General features: G+C 39.1%; 1 protein-coding gene across 1 annotated transcript; it reads right to left on the bottom strand.

Annotated features, from left to right (window-relative positions):
- Positions 1 to 4,586: 4,586 nt before the first annotated feature.
- Positions 4,587 to 14,428, bottom strand: LOC126919085 (uncharacterized). The gene is made up of 3 exons (XM_050727748.1): positions 13,957 to 14,428; positions 13,451 to 13,662; positions 4,587 to 4,881 (listed from the first exon to the last, which is right to left on the bottom strand). Exons 1-3 carry the CDS (start codon positions 14,066 to 14,068, stop codon positions 4,606 to 4,608), a joined length of 600 nt encoding a protein of 199 aa, XP_050583705.1. The 5' UTR covers positions 14,069 to 14,428; the 3' UTR covers positions 4,587 to 4,605.
- Between the last annotated feature and the right edge of the window lie 11,161 nt (positions 14,429 to 25,589).

Below are 25,589 nucleotides of genomic sequence, written 5' to 3'. Positions count from 1 at the left end.
AACCTAACCCCAACCTAACCCCAACCTAACCCCAACCTAACCCCAACCAACCCCAACCTAACCCCAACCTAACCCCAACCTAACCCAACCCAACCCCAACCCTAACCCCAACCTAACCCAACCTAACCCCAACCTAACCCCAACCTAACCCCAACCTAACCCCAACCCTAACCCCAACCTAACCCCAACCTAACCCCAACCTAACCCCAACCTAACCCCAACCAACCCCAACCTAACCCCAACCTAACCCCAACCTAACCCCAACCTAACCCCAACCTAACCCCAACCTAACCCCAACCTAACCCCACCAACCCCAACCTAACCCCAACCTAACCCCAACCTAACCCCAACCTAACCCCAACCTAACCCCAACCTAACCCCAACCTAACCCCAACCTAACCCCAACCTAACCCCAACCTAACCCCAACCTAACCCCAACCTAACCCCAACCTAACCCCAACCTAACCCCAACCTAACCCCAACCTAACCCCAACCTAACCCCAACCTAACCCCAACCTAACCCCAACCTACCCAACCTAACCCCAACCCTAACCCCAACCTAACCCCAACCTAACCCCAACCTAACCCCAACCTAACCCCAACCTAACCCCAACCTAACCCCAACCTAACCCCAACCTAACCCCAACCTAACCCCAACCTAACCCCAACCTAACCCCAACCTAACCCCAACCTAACCCCAACCTAACCCCAACCTAACCCCAACCTAACCCCAACCTAACCCACCAACCTAACCCCCCAACCTAACCCCAACCTAACCCCAACCTAACCCCAACCTAACCCCAACCTAACCCCAACCTAACCCCCAACCTAACCCCAACCTAACCCCAACCTAACCCCAACCTAACCCCAACCTAACCCCAACCTAACCCCAACCTAACCCCAACCTAACCCCAACCTAACCCCAACCTAACCCCAACCTAACCCAACCTAACCCCAACCTAACCCCAACCTAACCCCAACCTAACCCCAACCTAACCCCAACCTAACCCCAACCTAACCCCAACCTAACCCCAACCTAACCCCAACCTAACCCCAACCTAACCCCAACCTAACCCCAACCTAACCCCAACCTAACCCCAACCTAACCCCAACCTAACCCCAACCTAACCCCAACCTAACCCCAACCTAACCCCAACCTAACCCCAACCTAACCCCAACCTAACCCCAACCTAACCCCAACCTAACCCCAACCTAACCCCAACCTAACCCCAACCTAACCCCAACCTAACCCCAACCTAACCCCAACCTAACCCCAACCTAACCCCAACCTAACCCCAACCTAACCCCAACCTAACCCCAACCTAACCCCAACCTAACCCCAACCTAACCCCAACCTAACCCCAACCTAACCCCAACCTAACCCCAACCTAACCCCAACCTAACCCCAACCGACGCCGTCCCCGTCCCTCAAATTTCCAACCCTGGCCTGCCCCGTCACCCAGCTTCCCGACCCTCGCCAACCCTACTACCCAACTTCCCAAGCCGCGCCAACCGCGTCACTCAAATTTCCAACCCTCGCCAACCCTGTCGAACTGCTTCCCAACCCGCGCCAACCCCGTCCCTCAAATTTCCAACCCCGCCAGATCCCGTCGGCTATCTCCCCGACCCCCGACCGTCCTATAGCCCTAGGCGATGCCCGGGTTATCCGGGTCCGGTATAGCGGCAACGCTCAGAAATGATGTCGTTAGCAAAAGACATGCTAAATGTACGAAATAGAATGAAATCACAATGCCCTTAACATACGTATGTATCTATCTCTGTGAGTTGATGCGATGTGCGTGATAGGTGTAAAAGAAGAATCACTCGACATTCTTCAACGGAAATTATTTATTAATTTCTTTATTTATATAGGTTCACTATATACCTTTCTGCGCAGGACGCGTTATACGATTATCGGTTAGCGGTTACAAGTTCGAGCTCGGTGCGTTACGTCCGAGGATACGCAATCGTTGGATTCGTTCAGGAAAGTGTTGGTTCGGAAAGTGAGGAAAATGGACGTCGCTGTTAATTCACTAAATTCTGTGTTGGTCGCTGGAAATGGATGTAAGGCACCATTGAGGGAGAGTTGCTAACGCGGAGCGTCGTACGTCAGGAAAAGCAGATTTCCTGTGTTTCCCCGTAGCGGATCCTATGTGTAGGGACTGTTGAGACAAAGATTATTTGTCCCTTTAAAGAACTTTGGCTACGCAAATCCTAAGATTTATAGCGGGACCGGGTCCTAACTGAAAATATATTCGGTGAACGTGTATCGACATCTGGCCGTCGTTTTCTTCGAAGGATAGAGTCTTTGTGTTGCGAGCCGCGGGATAAAAACCATTGGGAACTTCGCTCCGGAGTGCCGCTACCTATGTTATGAATGTAGTATTCTCAATGGTGTCTGGAGCAAGGACAAGTAAGGATGTTTTTGTAGAGGTGCCTCATGTTGTCCGTGATAGTACTAGTTGTCGTCTCACGGTGTCTTACGTTGCAATCCAGTCTGAATCATCCAAAATTCTTTTCGCGGCTTTTGGAGATCCAAACCGGACTGGTGCGTAGTTCTTAGCTTGGCATCGTTTTCCAAACAATAATCAACGAATTAATTTTTTGGAAAACGATGCCAATTACCAGGTCTCACCACGCGGAGGTGACTACGCAAGAGACCCGCCCATGGGTTATTTAACTTTATACATCGATCTCGACATTCAACCCATTGGCGGAATGTCGAGTACCGTCTCTACTTGACCATGGGCCTGCGCAAAGAAATAGTTGTTTCGTACCCTAACTGCGAAACAAATATCTCCAACGCAGCGCTTACATGAATCTTTACAAACGTGGAGCAAAGCATACATAACGCCACAGCTATCTCCCACACACCGATTACATAGATCAGTACAAATATTGTACAATAATTGGAATCCCTACTGGCAGCATTCGGTATCAAAGACACATTTATACAACTTGGAACTAATGAAAGAAAATGAAGCTAACGAACGAACTCACAAACTTTCGCGACGTACCCCCGTGCACCGGATAACCCGAAGGATTAGCGGAAAGCCCAAGTATTGACCATAACTCGATTCCTGTTTCGCCGTTCGAAACTTACACGAGTCCCGGTCGATGACGCCGACCGATGATGCTAGTGATCCCCTGGTGATCCAGCCGTCGATCCAGCACATTGGCCGGCAACTTAACACACTCCAACTGAACAAGTGGAACCCGGAGAGGGGCCGCTGAACAGGATTACGAAGGCATGGCCTCAACTGAACAGTGGGGTCCACCCTCGCGGGACCGAGCAGGATTACGGAGGACGTGAAATTGCAGGTCCCTGACCGAGTAACGAAGTACCAATCGGACAGGACTGCAGATCGACGACTGAATCACCAAGAGAATCATAACCATTACCGGCGCGACGACAACTCCCGTGACGCGATGCAAACGTCGAGCAGTCATCAAGAGTGAGATGTTCTTGTGCCATCTTACGAATCCAAAGAGTTATCTAGTGCACGTTGACCCGCACGCACCCGGAATACGCGCGAGCGAGTACGCCACGCGACAGTTTGAAAGAACTGAGTGATCGCGAACCGACAAATCGCGAGTACAATTTCTCCAGTGTGGTAAGCGACTGGAGAGAGACGAGATTTTTCTTTTTTCGTCCCAAGGTGGAGAAGTATCGTTGTACAGAATGAGCTCACAATGCACTGTACATAGGTATCTACTTTACGATTAATTAAGCCTAAAACGCACGCATTCTACGGTGTCCCCCGGTGTCCAACGATATCCAACGATGTCCAACGATGTCCAACGGTGTCCAACGGTGTCCAACGGTGTCCAACGGTGTCCAACGTCGTCCAACGATGTCCAACGATGTCCAACGTCGTCCAACGGTGTCCAACGATGTCCAACGTCGTCCAACGGTGTCCAACGATGTCCAACGTCGTCCAACGGTGTCCAACGATGTCCAACGGTGTCCAACGGTGTCCAACGATGTCCAACGGTGTCCAACGGTGTCCAACGATGTCCAACGTCGTCCAACGATGTCCAACGATGTCCAACGTCGTCCAACGGTGTCCAACGATGTCCAACGTCGTCCAACGGTGTCCAACGATGTCCAACGGTGTCCAACGTCGTCCAACGATGTCCAACGATGTCCAACGTCGTCCAACGGTGTCCAACGATGTCCAACGTCGTCCAACGGTGTCCAACGATGTCCAACGGTGTCCAACGGTGTCCAACGATGTCCAACGGTGTCCAACGATGTCCAACGGTGTCCAACGATGTCCCACGTTGCAGTCCAGTGTAAATCATCCAAAATTCTTTTCGTGGCATTTGGAGATCCACACTGAACCAATGGTGTCCCACGTTGCAGTCCAGTGTAGATCATCCAAAATTCTTTTCGCGGCATTTGAAGATCCACACTGAACCAATGGTGTCCCACGTTGCAGTCCAGTGTAGATCATCCAAAATTCTTTTCGCGGCTTTTGGACATCCACACTGAACCAATGGTGTCCCACGTTGCAGTCCAGTGTAGATCATCCAAAATTCTTTTCGCGGCATTTGGAGATCCACACTGAACCAATGGTGTCCCACGTTGCAATCCAGTGTAGATCATCCAAAATTCTTTTCGCGGCATTTGGAGATCCACACTGAACCAATGGTGTCCCACGTTGCAGTCCAGTGTAGATCGTCCAAAATTCTTTTCGCGGCTTTTGGAGATCCACACTGAACCAAAGGTGTCCCACGTTGCAGTCCAGTGTAGATCATCCAAAATTCTTTTCGCGGCTTTTGGAGATCCACACTGAACCAATGGTATCCCACGGTGTCCCACGTTGCAGTCCAGTCTAGATCATCCAAAATTCTTTTCGCGTTTTTTGGTGATCTACACTGGACCAACGGTGTTCTACGGTTTCCAGCGGAGTCCCACGGTGTCCAACGGCGTCCCACGGTGTTCAACGGCGTCCCACGGTGTCCAATGTCGTCCCACGTTGCAGTCCAGTTTAGATTATCCAAAATTCTCTTCGTGGCTTTTCGTAATCCAAAATGGACTGTATTAGCGTGATTCTGAGCTTGGTATCGAATTATTGTGCAATGTTTGTACTTATCAATGTAGTCGTTTTCTGAAAATTAATCAACTGATTAATCTGCGAAAACAATTACATCGATCAGTACAAACATTGTACAATAATTCGCAACCGTACTGGCAACATTCGGTATCAATGATACATCTGTCTAACTTGGAACCACAGAAAGGAAATGAAAGTACTGACACTGTATATACAATTTAGAGTTTTGCAAAAGAGACATACGACTCGTTGTACTAAGCTTATGAAGATATCGAAAAGTTATATACTCCAACGTGAACGCAATATTCTTCTTTTAAAAATGGGAAAACGGGAAGAAGCCTGAACAATCAGACGATGGAAGAAAAATCATTTGGGCATCTAGCATACATATTTAATATGCTGTGAAATGTTCATATATGTAACTGAAACGTATTTTCTGTAAATTGATAAATCTGAAACAAACTCATTTACTGGATTTGGTATATGGAAGAAAGAGACATCTTTAAAACGAGAACATTTTATGAAACATTTTATGAAAAATAAACTATTAATAATGGTCAATTATAGATCAAATTACTATTGATTAAATTTTAGCAAATATAGAGAATCGTGTGTATCTTTTAATCGAAACTAGGGTTACGTTAGAAACAAGAATTTTAAGTAATTGAATTTAAACTGAATTAAAAATTGAAAAGTTCGTTTGGAATAACTAAGATGAGAGAAACCCCGGTTATTATACAATCACTTGCTTTATCTTTTAACTTTTAGCAGTATCTGTTATTTTCTACAACAACGTAGTGATTTGCAACATAATAAACCGAAAGGTATGTGCATAAGTCATTTTTTGCAGAATTTTTGCTACAAACGTGACGATGTCTTTGTTTCGTGACGAAACTTTTGTTTCATGCAAATGAAATTCGAATATTTATAAAATTCTACATTACTGTTAAAAGATTGAAGTGAAAATATCGCGGTCGAATAAATTCTAAAAGTTATGGTTCTAAGAACGAACAATCACCAGCACTAATTCCAATTGCAATGAATTAAATTTTAAAAAATATTTCCAGCCTTCCTAGCAACATTAAGATATTTCGTTATAATACTTTGTTGCGCATGAAATCGCTCACAATTTCATACATGTAAATATATATATATATATTATACATTCGTAATAAAGTTCTGTATTTTAGCAGTCATGGTAACGTTAACGCTGACAAAGGAATATGTCTTATAGCAGTATTTTCAGTAATAAACGTAGTAATAAGGGGCGCATTAATAAGGGGCGCTGAAAAAGAAACAAAGCAGTAGCCAGAAGGGCTACTAAAATTCGATCGTCTTCCACTCTATATAAACCCGATCAACACGCCGAGAGTGGAACTGAATATTCTTGTTCCGCAACGCTAATTTACTACTAATATTTATGAAGCAGAAAATTCTCAAAATCAAACGCGACGAGTGCTTCGTTATATTTGCAATATCAATTAATCTACCATTAAAAAAAAAAAAAAGAAAAATCTGAAAATTCCCGATATCTAATGCGCAACGCTAATAAGTATAAATCTACGCACTCGTATTTAAGCAATACGCAACACTAATAGCGAGAGATTGCAGTGCAACCATTTAGGAGGTTGCCGATGAACGATCACACTTGTACAGCTCTTTAGGCTGTACGTGTGATCCAGGAGCAGTGTCCGACAAATGCAGTCGGAGAGTTTGGGCAGTTTGTGAACGCAACTCTACTTAACAAAACGCGATCATTCATTATCGCAACGCTAACAGGAAAAATAAGTAGAACTCGCGATGGAACAATGTCGCAACGCTAATTCTTAAAGTGAATTTAATGAAAATTACTATTTACTATTTGAAAAAGCTACTTTAAATATCCTAGTATTGCTACTTAAACAGAACAACAGAAAAAATTCTAAAAATTGCAAAAGACAATCGCGATAACGTAATTCGCAACTCTAAAGCAAACGCGATTATCATTTTATCGCAACTCTAATTCAAACCGTAATCATTTTCTCGCCACACTAATGAAAAGCCGTGATATTATTTCGCAACTCTAATACAACCCGTAATTAATTTGTCGCAACACTAATAAGAAAAATCGCGATTTGCCCAATGGGACGATGGACCGATATATACATCGGCCAAAAAAACAAAGACTACTACTACTACTACTACTACTACAAATACTAAAAGCGAGCATAGTGACAAAGTAGTAACGATAATGACTTCCCATGCTCCGGATGACCCAGAGGATGGGGAGCCATTAGTAGTTGCCCTCTTGAGTGACAGTTTGTCGGGCCTCTTCGGCTTATAGCCTCTTCCTTCTTCGGGCGCAATGCCCGCTGTAACTTAAATCTAAGCTCGAGACTTCTAAATCGCAAACAAAAAAAAAACTTATAAAGGTAAAATAAAAATATAAACCGCGGAAGCTGATTGAAGTGCACATGGACTGACCAACGATCACAGCAGTGATCGTTGCCCACTCGCACGTGCGTGCTCGAGCAATAAACGTTCGTTTCGAGCCCATTCGCGACCGCGACCGCGAAATTCGAAAAATCGAAAGGCAAAACCAGAGACGAGAGCATGCTCTACTCGTGCCAGTTTCACCGTCGATTTTTCAAATAAATTTCCAGAAACAGGTTGGTCACGCGAAAACGCGCCTACCCGACCAGAGACTGTGCCAACCTGCCCGGTCCTACCTACTTATAATTAACAGACATACCAGAAAGTATGCTACCTATCCTACCTAGCGCTATATTTAAAAATGGCAAAACAGGCACACCAACACACTCGCTCCACGGTTCTCACACAAACGCCCGGGCGCAAAGGTCCTACCCTAGAGAGGACGTCCCGGGACGCCTCCGACACCCGAGCTTAACATATCATGCATGCTCTAAGGTACGTACCTTTTTCCTGAAATCGACTGACGAAGGCTAGTGACCATTGCGTAATACGTGATAAAACACGTCTGAGAAAATTATATTTTTAAAATAGATATAAGTAAACTTGGAATTATAATTGCGATTGATAGCGATATTAAGAGTATGAGTACACTTAGTCGCGTGGATGATATTATCAGAAATTCTAATTGTATCGAGACGTAAATTGAATCGATATATGTCTCGATATTTTTAATATTTCAAGTTTTAAGGAATGAGAAAAAGCGACGCAATTCCACGACCTAACAACACACACACGTAATGTGGAAAATACGTCGTGCACGATACACTAACACATGATCAGTCGCTGAGAAATTATTACATTACTTAATTCTAGGTCATCGTGCCCAATGTCTTTCTCCCATTCAAGTAGCACCTGGGCACGTGAATGAGATCCTGACAATGGGCACGGAAAGGGTTAAACCTGAAAATCCTGATCTAAAAAGATGATTAGTTTGTGTAATTTTTATTTAACGGACTAACGTTCTTTGCTGCTTCTTTCTGATTAACTCTATTTTATTAATTTAATACTAACTAAGTAATTCTACTTCATTAATTTAATAAATCGGAAGAAAATTTTAATATTGCAGAAAAGGTAGCGTTAATTGAAAAAGACTGAGACTCGATCAAATGGAATAATTGACTCTAAATATATTAGTAAGAAAGAAATAATCTCAGGCGAACTCTTTATCAAAGCAAATACTCGAAAATGTAAAAGCAATGTTCAAAATTATTGCTTTGATTAAAAATTCTGCCTGTCGCGAAGTGTCTTCTTGCACGTAAAATTTCACACATTTTCGTACGGAAAAAATGAATTTTAACTCGTATTTTAAGTTCTAGCCAAAGTGAAATAAACGAACGTGACTTAAGATTGTCACGATCAATTCATTGCTTAAGATCAAGTATATTCGTGTCATACAGATATATTCGTGTAGATATTTGCCATTTGCAAATATTCATACGGAATATTAACATGCATATTTATAACTAACACGAATATATTCTCAAGTGTATATGTTTAACCTAATTATTGAAAAACTAATTATTATAATCGCGATGTGCGAGAAGACCTATCCTAAACTAATAAATTTCAAAAAATGAGTGTTACTACTCACGGGTATAAGAAATACCCGCGGTCACTATGCTCGCAAAAAAATTCTACGTAATACAACCGATCACCCGTGCCGATTCGGACCTTTCATCCTACGACATGATTGAGTGACCGGAGGAACAGAAATGCATGCGACTCACCGTTCGAAGCGGAGAAACAAAGGACGTATCGTGGATGCTGCGCCACCCCAGCGAATATCATCAGGAACTGTGTAGAGTCCAGTGGTGGAAATGGAGATTGCGAAAAATCTGTTACAGAACAAAACACGATGAGTGATTGCTGATTATTTAAAAAGTTGGAGATAATGAAAAATGAAAGTTTATTAACTTTAGTAACTTTGGTAATAATAAAGATTGAAATTCTAATAAACTTTGATAAGTGTAAAAACTGAAACTCTAATATGAAAGTTTAAAATCTAAAAATTAAGAATCTAAAGATTTCTGAAATATGTTAGTCATTTGTTTCATAATTCGGTATTAAGATTTTAATAATTATTTTATTTTAATGAAAGAATAACCTCAGAAAATACTAATCTCCTAAATTTTCAATCAAATTGTATTTCTTAATTGATAGTGATCAAAGAAAAATATACAGAATATACATAATTGAAGTACAATGTGTAAAGATAATTACATTTTTGGCTTTTTAGCCACTGTTAAAACATTCCCAAAGAAGACGAAGGAGTTGAAGCAGTGATATATCTATAACAAAACATAAGATATCATTAATATCGTTAATATATAATAACAAACTTGAAACTTTAGCAATAATAAAGACTAAATTCTAATAAATATGTAAATTGGAAATCTAATATAAAAATTTGAGAACAAATATTCAGTGATTTTTTATGAGTATCAGACAGTTTTATTGTACTTTAATGTTAAGACTTCAAGACTTTATTTCAATTAAAAAGGACATTTACAGCTTTCTAAATCATCCATCATTTTTATTTTGTAATTAACGACATTTCAAACAAAATATAATAAATAGAACAAATTGAAATACAATATATAAAACTACTTACATTCTTGAGCTCCTGGAGAGGCTTTATCCTCTTGAGCGAGGCACTGACTCTAATACCGGAAACGAATATTCAAAAAAATAAATATATAAAAAAAGAAAAATAAAAGACTACGTTACCGCGACCGCTTAAATTGTGATCGGCGAACAATAACTCTAATATCGCGTACAAATTTGATTGATAAAATTTTATTATTTTCGCGTGTGATTATTCGATCGAATTTGATCAAAACTATCGTGATTTTAAAATATTGAAAAGAAACTATTGCGTGGCAAACACTGACTCTACAACCGCATTGCGCGCGGTCACAAATATTTCCTGAAAATAAAGCAGTTTAGGGGCGGGGGTTGGGGGGGTGGAAAAGAAGCGAAACGTTGTTTCGACAATTTTCTCCTTTTTCCTATGGAACGTTTATTTAGAAAATACTGCTATTTCTTTACACTTAAAAATTATTATTAAGAAACTGGAACAAGTATGAAACTATAAGTTGAAAATTGTGAGATATATCTCGATAGCAAACAAATGCTTACGAATACCGTGAATGCAATGCAATCGATTTCAAGAATTATACTGTTCGCAATTAGAATATATACTGTGAATTTTCGTTATTAGAATACGAAATATACATTGCACTAATACATTATAGTCGCCTGTTATAAATATTGGAAAATATTTGCAAGAATTCAAAAGTTCGCCACTAAATATGTTTAAAGAATACTTGTTTCGAGGTATTTGAATCTAACTGTTACTATGTTGCAAGTTTATGACGTTAACTGAAGCAAATACACATAATACAACAAAAAAAAAATTAAATTCCATAAGTGAATTATTGAGATATAACTCAATTTGAAACAATAAAATAACTTATTAAAAATTCGTTTGAAATAAGAGAATGATCTCATATATCGGAAATAAAACAATAATTTATTTAACCGAACCTATTGACAATGCATACACAATTTCGTGTTCTGAAAAAGGGACATTCGAGTCATTGTTCTAAACTGTTTAACGTTCTATTTTCGCGGCTCAAAACTTTTGAATATATCGAAAAGTTATAAACTCTAACATGACCGCAATAATTTTCTCTTAAAAATGGGAAACTAAGAAGAAGCCCGAACAAACAGACAATGAAATAAAAATCGCGGCGCGAACTCGTTCGTTCGCGATCTTTCCAAAGAATCAATGGACTTACGCAACGCACTCCCGTGCACAAAATAACTACAAGATTCAATGCAAAAAAAGAATCGATTTTTATACTAGATTCCAAGTCAGATAAGTACCATTATACAGAATAGGCTCAGAATGGATTTGAGAGACAAGACATATCCCACGGTGTCCAACGGTGTCCCTCGTTGTCCCACGTTGTCCCACGTTGTCCTACGCTCTCCCACGTTGTCCAACGGTGTCCCACGTTGTCCTACGCTGTCCCACGTTGTCCAACGGTGTCCCACGGTGTCCAACGTCGTCCAACGGTGTCCAACGGTGTCCCACGGTGCAGCCCAGTCTGGATCATCCAAAATTCTGTTCGCGGCATTTGGAGATCCAAACCGGACTGGTGCGTAGTTCTTAGCTTGGTATCGTTTTCCAAAGATTAATCAACGGATTAATTTTTTGGAAAACGATGCCAATTACCAGGTCTCACCACGAGGAGGTGACTACGCAAGAGACCCGCCCATGGGTTATTTAACTTTATACATCGATCTCGACATTCAACCCATTGGCGGAATGTCGAGTACCGTCTCTACTTGACCATGGGCCTGCGCAAAGAAATAGTTGTTTCGTACCCTAACTGCGAAACAAATATCTCCAACGCAGCGCTTACATGAATCTTTACAAACGTGGAGCAAAGCATACATAACGCCACAGCTATCTCCCACACACCGATTACATAGATCAGTACAAATATTGTACAATAATTGGAATCCCTACTGGCAGCATTCGGTATCAAAGACACATTTATACAACTTGGAACTAATGAAAGAAAATGAAGCTAACGAACGAACTCACAAACTTTCGCGACGTACCCCCGTGCACCGGATAACCCGAAGGATTAGCGGAAAGCCCAAGTATTGACCATAACTCGATTCCTGTTTCGCCGTTCGAAACTTACACGAGTCCCGGTCGATGACGCCGACCGATGATGCTAGTGATCCCCTGGTGATCCAGCCGTCGATCCAGCACATTGGCCGGCAACTTAACACACTCCAACTGAACAAGTGGAACCCGGAGAGGGGCCGCTGAACAGGATTACGAAGGCATGGCCTCAACTGAACAGTGGGGTCCACCCTCGCGGGACCGAGCAGGATTACGGAGGACGTGAAATTGCAGGTCCCTGACCGAGTAACGAAGTACCAATCGGACAGGACTGCAGATCGACGACTGAATCACCAAGAGAATCATAACCATTACCGGCGCGACGACAACTCCCGTGACGCGATGCAAACGTCGAGCAGTCATCAAGAGTGAGATGTTCTTGTGCCATCTTACGAATCCAAAGAGTTATCTAGTGCACGTTGACCCGCACGCACCCGGAATACGCGCGAGCGAGTACGCCACGCGACAGTTTGAAAGAACTGAGTGATCGCGAACCGACAAATCGCGAGTACAATTTCTCCAGTGTGGTAAGCGACTGGAGAGAGACGAGATTTTTCTTTTTTCGTCCCAAGGTGGAGAAGTATCGTTGTACAGAATGAGCTCACAATGCACTGTACATAGGTATCTACTTTACGATTAATTAAGCCTAAAACGCACGCATTCTACGGTGTCCCCCGGTGTCCAACGATATCCAACGATGTCCAACGATGTCCAACGGTGTCCAACGGTGTCCAACGGTGTCCAACGTCGTCCAACGATGTCCAACGATGTCCAACGTCGTCCAACGGTGTCCAACGATGTCCAACGTCGTCCAACGGTGTCCAACGATGTCCAACGTCGTCCAACGGTGTCCAACGATGTCCAACGGTGTCCAACGGTGTCCAACGATGTCCAACGGTGTCCAACGGTGTCCAACGATGTCCAACGTCGTCCAACGATGTCCAACGATGTCCAACGTCGTCCAACGGTGTCCAACGATGTCCAACGTCGTCCAACGGTGTCCAACGATGTCCAACGGTGTCCAACGTCGTCCAACGATGTCCAACGATGTCCAACGTCGTCCAACGGTGTCCAACGATGTCCAACGGTGTCCAACGATGTCCAACGGTGTCCAACGATGTCCAACGGTGTCCAACGATGTCCAACGGTGTCCAACGTCGTCCAACGATGTCCAACGATGTCCAACGTCGTCCAACGGTGTCCAACGATGTCCAACGTCGTCCAACGGTGTCCAACGATGTCCAACGGTGTCCAACGGTGTCCAACGGTGTCCAACGGTGTCCAACGATGTCCAACGGTGTCCAACGATGTCCAACGGTGTCCAACGATGTCCAACGGTGTCCAACGATGTCCCACGTTGCAGTCCAGTGTAAATCATCCAAAATTCTTTTCGTGGCATTTGGAGATCCACACTGAACCAATGGTGTCCTACGTTGCAGTCCAGTGTAGATCATCTAAAATTCTTTTCGCGGCATTTGGAGATCCACACTGAACCAATGGTGTCCCACGTTGCAGTCCAGTGTAGATCATCCAAAATTCTTTTCGCGGCTTTTGGACATCCACACTGAACCAATGGTGTCCCACGTTGCAGTCCAGTGTAGATCATCCAAAATTCTTTTCGCGGCATTTGGAGATCCACACTGAACCAATGGTGTCCCACGTTGCAATCCAGTGTAGATCATCCAAAATTCTTTTCGCGGCATTTGGAGATCCACACTGAACCAATGGTGTCCCACGTTGCAGTCCAGTGTAGATCGTCCAAAATTCTTTTCGCGGCTTTTGGAGATCCACACTGAACCAAAGGTGTCCCACGTTGCAGTCCAGTGTAGATCATCCAAAATTCTTTTCGCGGCTTTTGGAGATCCACACTGAACCAATGGTATCCCACGGTGTCCCACGTTGCAGTCCAGTCTAGATCATCCAAAATTCTTTTCGCGTTTTTTGGTGATCTACACTGGACCAACGGTGTTCTACGGTTTCCAGCGGAGTCCCACGGTGTCCAACGGCGTCCCACGGTGTTCAACGGCGTCCCACGGTGTCCAATGTCGTCCCACGTTGCAGTCCAGTTTAGATTATCCAAAATTCTCTTCGTGGCTTTTCGTAATCCAAAATGGACTGTATTAGCGTGATTCTGAGCTTGGTATCGAATTATTGTGCAATGTTTGTACTTATCAATGTAGTCGTTTTCTGAAAATTAATCAACTGATTAATCTGCGAAAACAATTACATCGATCAGTACAAACATTGTACAATAATTCGCAACCGTACTGGCAACATTCGGTATCAATGATACATCTGTCTAACTTGGAACCACAGAAAGGAAATGAAAGTACTGACACTGTATATACAATTTAGAGTTTTGCAAAAGAGACATACGACTCGTTGTACTAAGCTTATGAAGATATCGAAAAGTTATATACTCCAACGTGAACGCAATATTCTTCTTTTAAAAATGGGAAAACGGGAAGAAGCCTGAACAATCAGACGATGGAAGAAAAATCATTTGGGCATCTAGCATACATATTTAATATGCTGTGAAATGTTCATATATGTAACTGAAACGTATTTTCTGTAAATTGATAAATCTGAAACAAACTCATTTACTGGATTTGGTATATGGAAGAAAGAGACATCTTTAAAACGAGAACATTTTATGAAACATTTTATGAAAAATAAACTATTAATAATGGTCAATTATAGATCAAATTACTATTGATTAAATTTTAGCAAATATAGAGAATCGTGTGTATCTTTTAATCGAAACTAGGGTTACGTTGGAAACAAGAATTTTAAGTAATTGAATTTAAACTGAATTAAAAATTGAAAAGTTCGTTTGGAATAACTAAGATGAGAGAAACCCCGGTTATTATACAATCACTTGCTTTATCTTTTAACTTTTAGCAGTATCTGTTATTTTCTACAACAACGTAGTGATTTGCAACATAATAAACCGAAAGGTATGTGCATAAGTCATTTTTTGCAGAATTTTTGCTACAAACGTGACGATGTCTTTGTTTCGTGACGAAACTTTTGTTTCATGCAAATGAAATTCGAATATTTATAAAATTCTACATTACTGTTAAAAGATTGAAGTGAAAATATCGCGGTCGAATAAATTCTAAAAGTTATGGTTCTAAGAACGAACAATCACCAGCACTAATTCCAATTGCAATGAATTAAATTTTAAAAAATATTTCCAGCCTTCCTAGCAACATTAAGATATTTCGTTATAATACTTTGTTGCGCATGAAATCGCTCACAATTTCATACATGTAAATATATATATATATATTATACATTCGTAATAAAGTTCTGTATTTTAGCAGTCATGGTAACGTTAACGCTGACAAAGGAATATGTCTTATAGCAGTATTTTCAGTAATAAACGTAGTAATAAGGGGCGCATTAATAAGGGGCGCTGAAAAAGAAACAAAGCAGTAGCCAGAAGGGCTACTAAAATTCGATCGTCTTCCACTCTATATAAACCCGATCAACACGCCGAGAGTGGAACTGAATATTCTTGTTCCGCAACGCTAATTTACTACTAATATTTATGAAGCAGAAAATTCTCAAAATCAAACGCGACGAGTGCTTCGTTATATTTGCAATATCAATTAATCTACCATTAAAAAAAAAAAAAAGAAAAATCTGAAAATTCCCGATATCTAATGCGCAACGCTAATAAGTATAAATCTACGCACTCGTATTTAAGCAATACGCAACACTAATAGCGAGAGATTGCAGTGCAACCATTTAGGAGGTTGCCGATGAACGATCACACTTGTACAGCTCTTTAGGCTGTACGTGTGATCCAGGAGCAGTGTCCGACAAATGCAGTCGGAGAGTTTGGGCAGTTTGTGAACGCAACTCTACTTAACAAAACGCGATCATTCATTATCGCAACGCTAACAGGAAAAATAAGTAGAACTCGCGATGGAACAATGTCGCAACGCTAATTCTTAAAGTGAATTTAATGAAAATTACTATTTACTATTTGAAAAAGCTACTTTAAATATCCTAGTATTGCTACTTAAACAGAAAAACAGAAAAAATTCTAAAAATTGCAAAAGACAATCGCGATAACGTAATTCGCAACTCTAAAGCAAACGCGATTATCATTTTATCGCAACTCTAATTCAAACCGTAATCATTTTCTCGCCACACTAATGAAAAGCCGTGATATTATTTCGCAACTCTAATACAACCCGTAATTAATTTGTCGCAACACTAATAAGAAAAATCGCGATTTGCCCAATGGGACGATGGACCGATATATACATCGGCCAAAAAAACAAAGACTACTACTACTACTACTACTACTACAAATACTAAAAGCGAGCATAGTGACAAAGTAGTAACGATAATGACTTCCCATGCTCCGGATGACCCAGAGGATGGGGAGCCATTAGTAGTTGCCCTCTTGAGTGACAGTTTGTCGGGCCTCTTCGGCTTATAGCCTCTTCCTTCTTCGGGCGCAATGCCCGCTGTAACTTAAATCTAAGCTCGAGACTTCTAAATCGCAAACAAAAAAAAAACTTATAAAGGTAAAATAAAAATATAAACCGCGGAAGCTGATTGAAGTGCACATGGACTGACCAACGATCACAGCAGTGATCGTTGCCCACTCGCACGTGCGTGCTCGAGCAATAAACGTTCGTTTCGAGCCCATTCGCGACCGCGACCGCGAAATTCGAAAAATCGAAAGGCAAAACCAGAGACGAGAGCATGCTCTACTCGTGCCAGTTTCACCGTCGATTTTTCAAATAAATTTCCAGAAACAGGTTGGTCACGCGAAAACGCGCCTACCCGACCAGAGACTGTGCCAACCTGCCCGGTCCTACCTACTTATAATTAACAGACATACCAGAAAGTATGCTACCTATCCTACCTAGCGCTATATTTAAAAATGGCAAAACAGGCACACCAACACACTCGCTCCACGGTTCTCACACAAACGCCCGGGCGCAAAGGTCCTACACTAGAGAGGACGTCCCGGGACGCCTCCGACACCCGAGCTTAACATATCATGCATGCTCTAAGGTACGTACCTTTTTCCTGAAATCGACTGACGAAGGCTAGTGACCATTGCGTAATACGTGATAAAACACGTCTGAGAAAATTATATTTTTAAAATAGATATAAGTAAACTTGGAATTATAATTGCGATTGATAGCGATATTAAGAGTATGAGTACACTTAGTCGCGTGGATGATATTATCAGAAATTCTAATTGTATCGAGACGTAAATTGAATCGATATATGTCTCGATATTTTTAATATTTCAAGTTTTAAGGAATGAGAAAAAGCGACGCAATTCCACGACCTAACAACACACACACGTAATGTGGAAAATACGTCGTGCACGATACACTAACACATGATCAGTCGCTGAGAAATTATTACATTACTTAATTCTAGGTCATCGTGCCCAATGTCTTTCTCCCATTCAAGTAGCACCTGGGCACGTGAATGAGATCCTGACAATGGGCACGGAAAGGGTTAAACCTGAAAATCCTGATCTAAAAAGATGATTAGTTTGTGTAATTTTTATTTAACGGACTAACGTTCTTTGCTGCTTCTTTCTGATTAACTCTATTTTATTAATTTAATACTAACTAAGTAATTCTACTTCATTAATTTAATAAATCGGAAGAAAATTTTAATATTGCAGAAAAGGTAGCGTTAATTGAAAAAGACTGAGACTCGATCAAATGGAATAATTGACTCTAAATATATTAGTAAGAAAGAAATAATCTCAGGCGAACTCTTTATCAAAGCAAATACTCGAAAATGTAAAAGCAATGTTCAAAATTATTGCTTTGATTAAAAATTCTGCCTGTCGCGAAGTGTCTTCTTGCACGTAAAATTTCACACATTTTCGTACGGAAAAAATGAATTTTAACTCGTATTTTAAGTTCTAGCCAAAGTGAAATAAACGAACGTGACTTAAGATTGTCACGATCAATTCATTGCTTAAGATCAAGTATATTCGTGTCATACAGATATATTCGTGTAGATATTTGCCATTTGCAAATATTCATACGGAATATTAACATGCATATTTATAACTAACACGAATATATTCTCAAGTGTATATGTTTAACCTAATTATTGAAAAACTAATTATTATAATCGCGATGTGCGAGAAGACCTATCCTAAACTAATAAATTTCAAAAAATGAGTGTTACTACTCACGGGTATAAGAAATACCCGCGGTCACTATGCTCGCAAAAAAATTCTACGTAATACAACCGATCACCCGTGCCGATTCGGACCTTTCATCCTACGACATGATTGAGTGACCGGAGGAACAGAAATGCATGCGACTCACCGTTCGAAGCGGAGAAACAAAGGACGTATCGTGGATGCTGCGCCACCCCAGCGAATATCATCAGGAACTGTGTAGAGTCCAGTGGTGGAAATGGAGATTGCGAAAAATCTGTTACAGAACAAAACACGATGAGTGATTGCTGATTATTTAAAAAGTTGGAGATAATGAAAAATGAAAGTTTATTAACTTTAGTAACTTTGGTAATAATAAAGATTGAAATTCTAATAAACTTTGATAAGTGTAAAAACTGAAACTCTAATATGAAAGTTTAAAATCTAAAAATTAAGAATCTAAAGATTTCTGAAATATGTTAGTCATTTGTTTCATAATTCGGTATTAAGATTTTAATAATTATTTTATTTTAATGAAAGAATAACCTCAGAAAATACTAATCTCCTAAATTTTCAATCAAATTGTATTTCTTAATTGATAGTGATCAAAGAAAAATATACAGAATATACATAATTGAAGTACAATGTGTAAAGATAATTACATTTTTGGCTTTTTAGCCACTGTTAAAACATTCCCAAAGAAGACGAAGGAGTTGAAGCAGTGATATATCTATAACAAAACATAAGATATCATTAATATCGTTAATATATAATAACAAACTTGAAACTTTAGCAATAATAAAGACTAAATTCTAATAAATATGTAAATTGGAAATCTAATATAAAAATTTGAGAACAAATATTCAGTGATTTTTTATGAGTATCAGACAGTTTTATTGTACTTTAATGTTAAGACTTCAAGACTTTATTTCAATTAAAAAGGACATTTACAGCTTTCTAAATCATCCATCATTTTTATTTTGTAATTAACGACATTTCAAACAAAATATACTAAATAGAACAAATTGAAATACAATATATAAAACTACTTACATTCTTGAGCTCCTGGAGAGGCTTTATCCTCTTGAGCGAGGCACTGACTCTAATACCGGAAACGAATATTCAAAAAAATAAATATATAAAAAAAGAAAAATAAAAGACTACGTTACCGCGACCGCTTAAATTGTGATCGGCGAACAATAACTCTAATATCGCGTACAAATTTGATTGATAAAATTTTATTATTTTCGCGTGTGATTATTCGATCGAATTTGATCAAAACTATCGTGATTTTAAAATATTGAAAAGAAACTATTGCGTGGCAAACACTGACTCTACAACCGCATTGCGCGCGGTCACAAATATTTCCTGAAAATAAAGCAGTTTAGGGGCGGGGGTTGGGGGGGTGGAAAAGAAGCGAAACGTTGTTTCGACAATTTTCTCCTTTTTCCTATGGAACGTTTATTTAGAAAATACTGCTATTTCTTTACACTTAAAAATTATTATTAAGAAACTGGAACAAGTATGAAACTATAAGTTGAAAATTGTGAGATATATCTCGATAGCAAACAAATGCTTACGAATACCGTGAATGCAATGCAATCGATTTCAAGAATTATACTGTTCGCAATTAGAATATATACTGTGAATTTTCGTTATTAGAATACGAAATATACATTGCACTAATACATTATAGTCGCCTGTTATAAATATTGGAAAATATTTGCAAGAATTCAAAAGTTCGCCACTAAATATGTTTAAAGAATACTTGTTTCGAGGTATTTGAATCTAACTGTTACTATGTTGCAAGTTTATGACGTTAACTGAAGCAAATACACATAATACAACAAAAAAAAAATTAAATTCCATAAGTGAATTATTGAGATATAACTCAATTTGAAACAATAAAATAACTTATTAAAAATTCGTTTGAAATAAGAGAATGATCTCATATATCGGAAATAAAACAATAATTTATTTAACCGAACCTATTGACAATGCATACACAATTTCGTGTTCTGAAAAAGGGACATTCGAGTCATTGTTCTAAACTGTTTAACGTTCTATTTTCGCGGCTCAAAACTTTTGAATATATCGAAAAGTTATAAACTCTAACATGACCGCAATAATTTTCTCTTAAAAATGGGAAACTAAGAAGAAGCCCGAACAAACAGACAATGAAATAAAAATCGCGGCGCGAACTCGTTCGTTCGCGATCTTTCCAAAGAATCAATGGACTTACGCAACGCACTCCCGTGCACAAAATAACTACAAGATTCAATGCAAAAAAAGAATCGATTTTTATACTAGATTCCAAGTCAGATAAGTACCATTATACAGAATAGGCTCAGAATGGATTTGAGAGACAAGACATATCCCACGGTGTCCAACGGTGTCCCTCGTTGTCCCACGTTGTCCCACGTTGTCCTACGCTCTCCCACGTTGTCCAACGGTGTCCCACGTTGTCCTACGCTGTCCCACGTTGTCCAACGGTGTCCAACGTCGTCCAACGTCGTCCAACGGTGTCCAACGGTGACCTACGGTGCAGCCCAGTCTGGATCATCCAAAATTCTGTTCGCGGCATTTGGAGATACAAACCGGACTGCTGCGTAGTTCTTAGCTTGGTATCGTTTTCCAAAGATTAATCAACGGATTAACTTTTTGGAAAACGATGCCAATTACCAGGTCTCACCACGCGGAGGTGACTACGCAAGAGACCCGCCCATGGGTTATTTAACTTTATACATCGATCTCGACATTCAACCCATTGGCGGAATGTCGAGTACCGTCTCTACTTGACCATGGGCCTGCGCAAAGAAATAGTTGTTTCGTACCCTAACTGCGAAACAAATATCTCCAACGCAGCGCTTACATGAATCTTTACAAATGTGGAGCAAAGCATACATAACGCCACAGCTATCTCCCACACACCGATTACATAGATCAGTACAAATATTGTACAATAATTGGTATCCCTACTGGCAGCATTCGGTATCAAAGACACATTTATCTATCTTGGAACGAATCAAAGAAAATGAAGCTAACGAACGAACTGACAAACTTACGCGGCGTACCCCCGTGCACCGGATAACCCGAAGGATTAGCGGAAAGCCCAAATATTGACCATAACTCGATTCCTGTTTCGCCGTTCGTAACTTATACGAGTCGCGGTCGATGGCGCCGACCGATGATGCCAGTGATCCGCTGGTGATCCAGCCATGGATCCAGCACATAGGCCGGCAACTTAACACACTCCAACTGAACATGTGGAACCCGGGGAGGGGCCGCTGAACAGGATTACGAAGGCATGGCCCCAACTGAACAGTGGGGCCCACCCCCGCGGGCCCGAACAGGATGACGGAGGACGTGAAATTACAGGTCCCTGCCCGAGTACCGAAGTACCAATCGGACAGGAGTGCAGATCCACGACTGAATCCCCAACAGATTCGCAAGCATCAGCGGCGCGATGACAACTCCCGCGATCCGTTGCGAACGTCGAGCAGTCGTCGAGCAATCCCCAAGACTGAGGTGTGCTTGGGCCGCCTTACGAATCCAAAGAGTTGTCCAGTGCACGTTGACCCGCACGTACCCGGAATACGCACGAGCGAGTACGTCACGCGACAGTTTGAAACAACTGAGCGATCGCGAACCGACAAATCGCGGGTACAATTTTTCGTTCCAAGATGGATAAGTATCATTGTACAGAATGAGCTCACAATGCACTTAACATAGATATCTATCTTACGATTAATTAAGGCTAAAACGCACGCATTCCAAGGTATCCAACGTCGTCCAACGTCGTCCAACGTTGTCCAACGGTGTCCAACGTCGTCCAACGTCGTCCAACGGTGTCCAACGGTGACCTACGGTGCAGCCCAGTCTGGATCATCCAAAATTCTGTTCGCGGCATTTGGAGATACAAACCGGACTGCTGCGTAGTTCTTAGCTTGGTATCGTTTTCCAAAGATTAATCAACGGATTAACTTTTTGGAAAACGATGCCAATTACCAGGTCTCACCACGCGGAGGTGACTACGCAAGAGACCCGCCCATGGGTTATTTAACTTTATACATCCATCTCGACATTCAACCCATTGGCAGAATGTCGAGGTACGACTCTACTTGACCATGGGCCTGCGTAAAGAGATATGGGAGTATACCACGCGACAGTGTGAAAGAATTAAGCGACCGCGAAGCAAAAAATAACGAGGACAACTTTTTCTGTGTAGTAAGCAAGAGGATGAAGAGAAAAGAGATTTTTATTTTTCGTTCCAAGATGGATCATTGTATCGAATAGAATCACGATGCACTTTTCATCTGTATTTAACTTATGAATAATTAAGGCCAAAGCGCACGTACTCCGCGGTTACCCACGACGTCCCAGCCATCGGGAGGTATTAGTCCGGTCTAGGTCATCGAGACAGTTTTGGATGATCTAAACTAGATTGTGTTGAAACAGTTTTTACCATGATATCGTTGTTCAAATGTAATAAATTAGTGGTTTAAATATTATAAATTAATGCTTTAATTGCTATTAAGTAACAGCTTAAAAGTTGTTCATTAATGGTTTGATTGTTACAAATTAATGAACTAATTGTTATTAAGTAATGACTTAAATGCTACAAATTAATGCTATAATTGTTTTTAAGTAATGGTTAAAATGTCGTTAAATAATAGTTTGATTGTAATAAATTAATTGTTATATGTTATTAATTAATAGGACAAATGTTATAAATTAATGATTTAAATGTTAAAATAAATGTTTTAGATGTTGTTACTTAAAGGTCCAATTGTTGTAAATTAAAATCTTATATGTTATAAATTAATAGCTTATATGTTAAAAATTAATAGTTTGACTGTTAGAAATTAATGGTTTAAATGTATAAAGTAATAGTTTAAATGTTGTTATTAATGGCTTAGACGTTATAAATTAATAGCTTAAATGTTATAAATTAAGAGTTTAAATGTTAAAAATTAATGGTCTAGAAGTATAAATTAGTGGCTTAAATGTTGTAAATTAATGGCTTGGACGTTATAAATTAATAGCTTAAATGTTATAAATTTATAGTTTGACAGTTAGAAATTAATGGTTTAAATGTATAAAGTAATAGTTTAAATGTTGTAAATTAATGGTTAAAACGTTACAATCTAATAGCTTAAATGTTATAAATTAATGGCTTATATGAAGTAAATTGAAGAGCTTAAATGTTATAAATCAATAGATTAAATGTTATAAATTAATAGTTTCACAGTTAGAAATTAATGGTTTAAATGTATAAAGTAATAGTTTAAATGTTGTAAATTTATTGCTTAGACGTTATAAATTAATAGCTTAATCGTTGTTAATTATTTGCTTAAATGTTATAAATTAATGTCTTAGACGTTATAAATTAATGGCTTAAATGTAAGAAATTAATGTTTTAAATGTATAAATTAATAGCTTAAATGTTATAAATTAGTGGCTTAGATGTTGCAAAATAATAGCTTAAATGTTATAAATAAATAGCTTAAATGTTATAAATTAATGGTCTAGAAGTATAAATTAGTGGCTTATATGTTGTAAATTAATGGCTTGGACGTTATAAAATAATAGCTTAAATGTTATAAATTAATAGCTTAAGTGTTATAAATTAATGGCTTAAATATTATAAATTAATAGTTTGACTGTTAGAAATTAATGATTTAAATGTATAACGTAATAGTTTAAATGTTGTAAATTTATTGCTTAGACGTTATAAATTAATAGCTTAAATGTTATAAATTAACAGTTTAAATGTTAGAAATGAATGGTCAAGAAGTATAAATTAATGGCTTAAATGTAAGAAATTAATGTTTTAAATGTATGAATTAATAGCTTATATGTTGTAAATTAATGGCTTGGACGTTATAAATTAATAGCTTAAATGTTAGAAATTAATAGCTTAAATGTTATAAATTAATGGCTAAAATGTTATAAATTAATAGTTTGACTGTTAGAAATTAATGGTTTAAATGTATAAATTAATAGCTTAAATGTTATAAATTATTGGCTCAGATGTTATAAATTAATGGCTTAAATGTTATAAATTATTAGCTTAAATGTTATAAATTAATAGTTTAACTGTTAGAAATTAATGGTTTAAATGTATAAAGTAATACCTTAAATGTTATAAATTATTAGCTTAGATGTTATAAATTCATGGCATAAATGTTAGAAATTAATTCCTTAAGTGTTATAAATTAATAGCTTATGTGTTATAAATTAATGGTTTAAATGTTATAAATTAATGGCTTAAATGTTATAAATTAATAGCTTAAATGTTATAAATTAATTACTCAAGTGTTGTAAATTAATGGGTTAGACGTTATAAATTACTAGTTTCAATGTTATTATTTGATATTTTTTTTATTTACCTTATGTTTAAGTTCCTTTCCGATGTTCACTCTCCGGGAGTTCAAGCAGGAAAAAGCTCGCGCGCGACTTGCGTGTTCCTTATATAACTTAACAAGGTGTCGGAACGTTAATCAAACGGTAACAATGTTTTGACATAGCTGGAGGTGGTTTTTTCATTATAACAAAATCAAATTGAACAATTTCTGAATTTTTATCGTAAATTGACGTCTTTAACGATTTAATACGATATCCATTTTTCCCATTTTTATAGTTTCTACAAACTAAGACTAAATTCACACTTCTTTGATACTAGTATTCGACTATCAATTAGTTTGAACAAAGAGGGGAAAAAGCCTAACGGCGGTCGATGACGTTACTGTGAAATTAGTTAAAGTATTAAATAATCGGACCGATAAAATTTATATTATATTATCGATATTCGTTCATTTACTCGTGCTAATTAAAAAATAAAATGTTCTTTTTTCTTGAATAACACCTACATCACTGTCTGCGATGTTTAAAATTCTTACTTGATGCTTACTTAAAATTCAGGTTCCTCTTTAATTCCTCTCAAGTGAAACGAGTAAATTTACTCGTCATATTTGTAACGTAAAATGGCTTTTTTTCTTCAGTACCGCCCGCATCGCTGTATGTGATACAGTTATTAATTTTGTAGCGAATAACATCAATTAATTGGCTGTAATCGCGGTTAGGTATTTCTTTGTTAAAACTATCGATCTATTAGGCTATTAGCGAGAGACTTATTGATGCCTTAAAGAATGGTTTGATTCTTATAAATTAATGTTTTACATGTTGTCCA

Source organism: Bombus affinis, chromosome 8, assembly GCF_024516045.1.
Source record: "Bombus affinis isolate iyBomAffi1 chromosome 8, iyBomAffi1.2, whole genome shotgun sequence".
Taxonomy (NCBI): domain Eukaryota; kingdom Metazoa; phylum Arthropoda; class Insecta; order Hymenoptera; family Apidae; genus Bombus; species Bombus affinis.
This window is presented reverse-complemented; position numbering and strand designations above follow the sequence as displayed.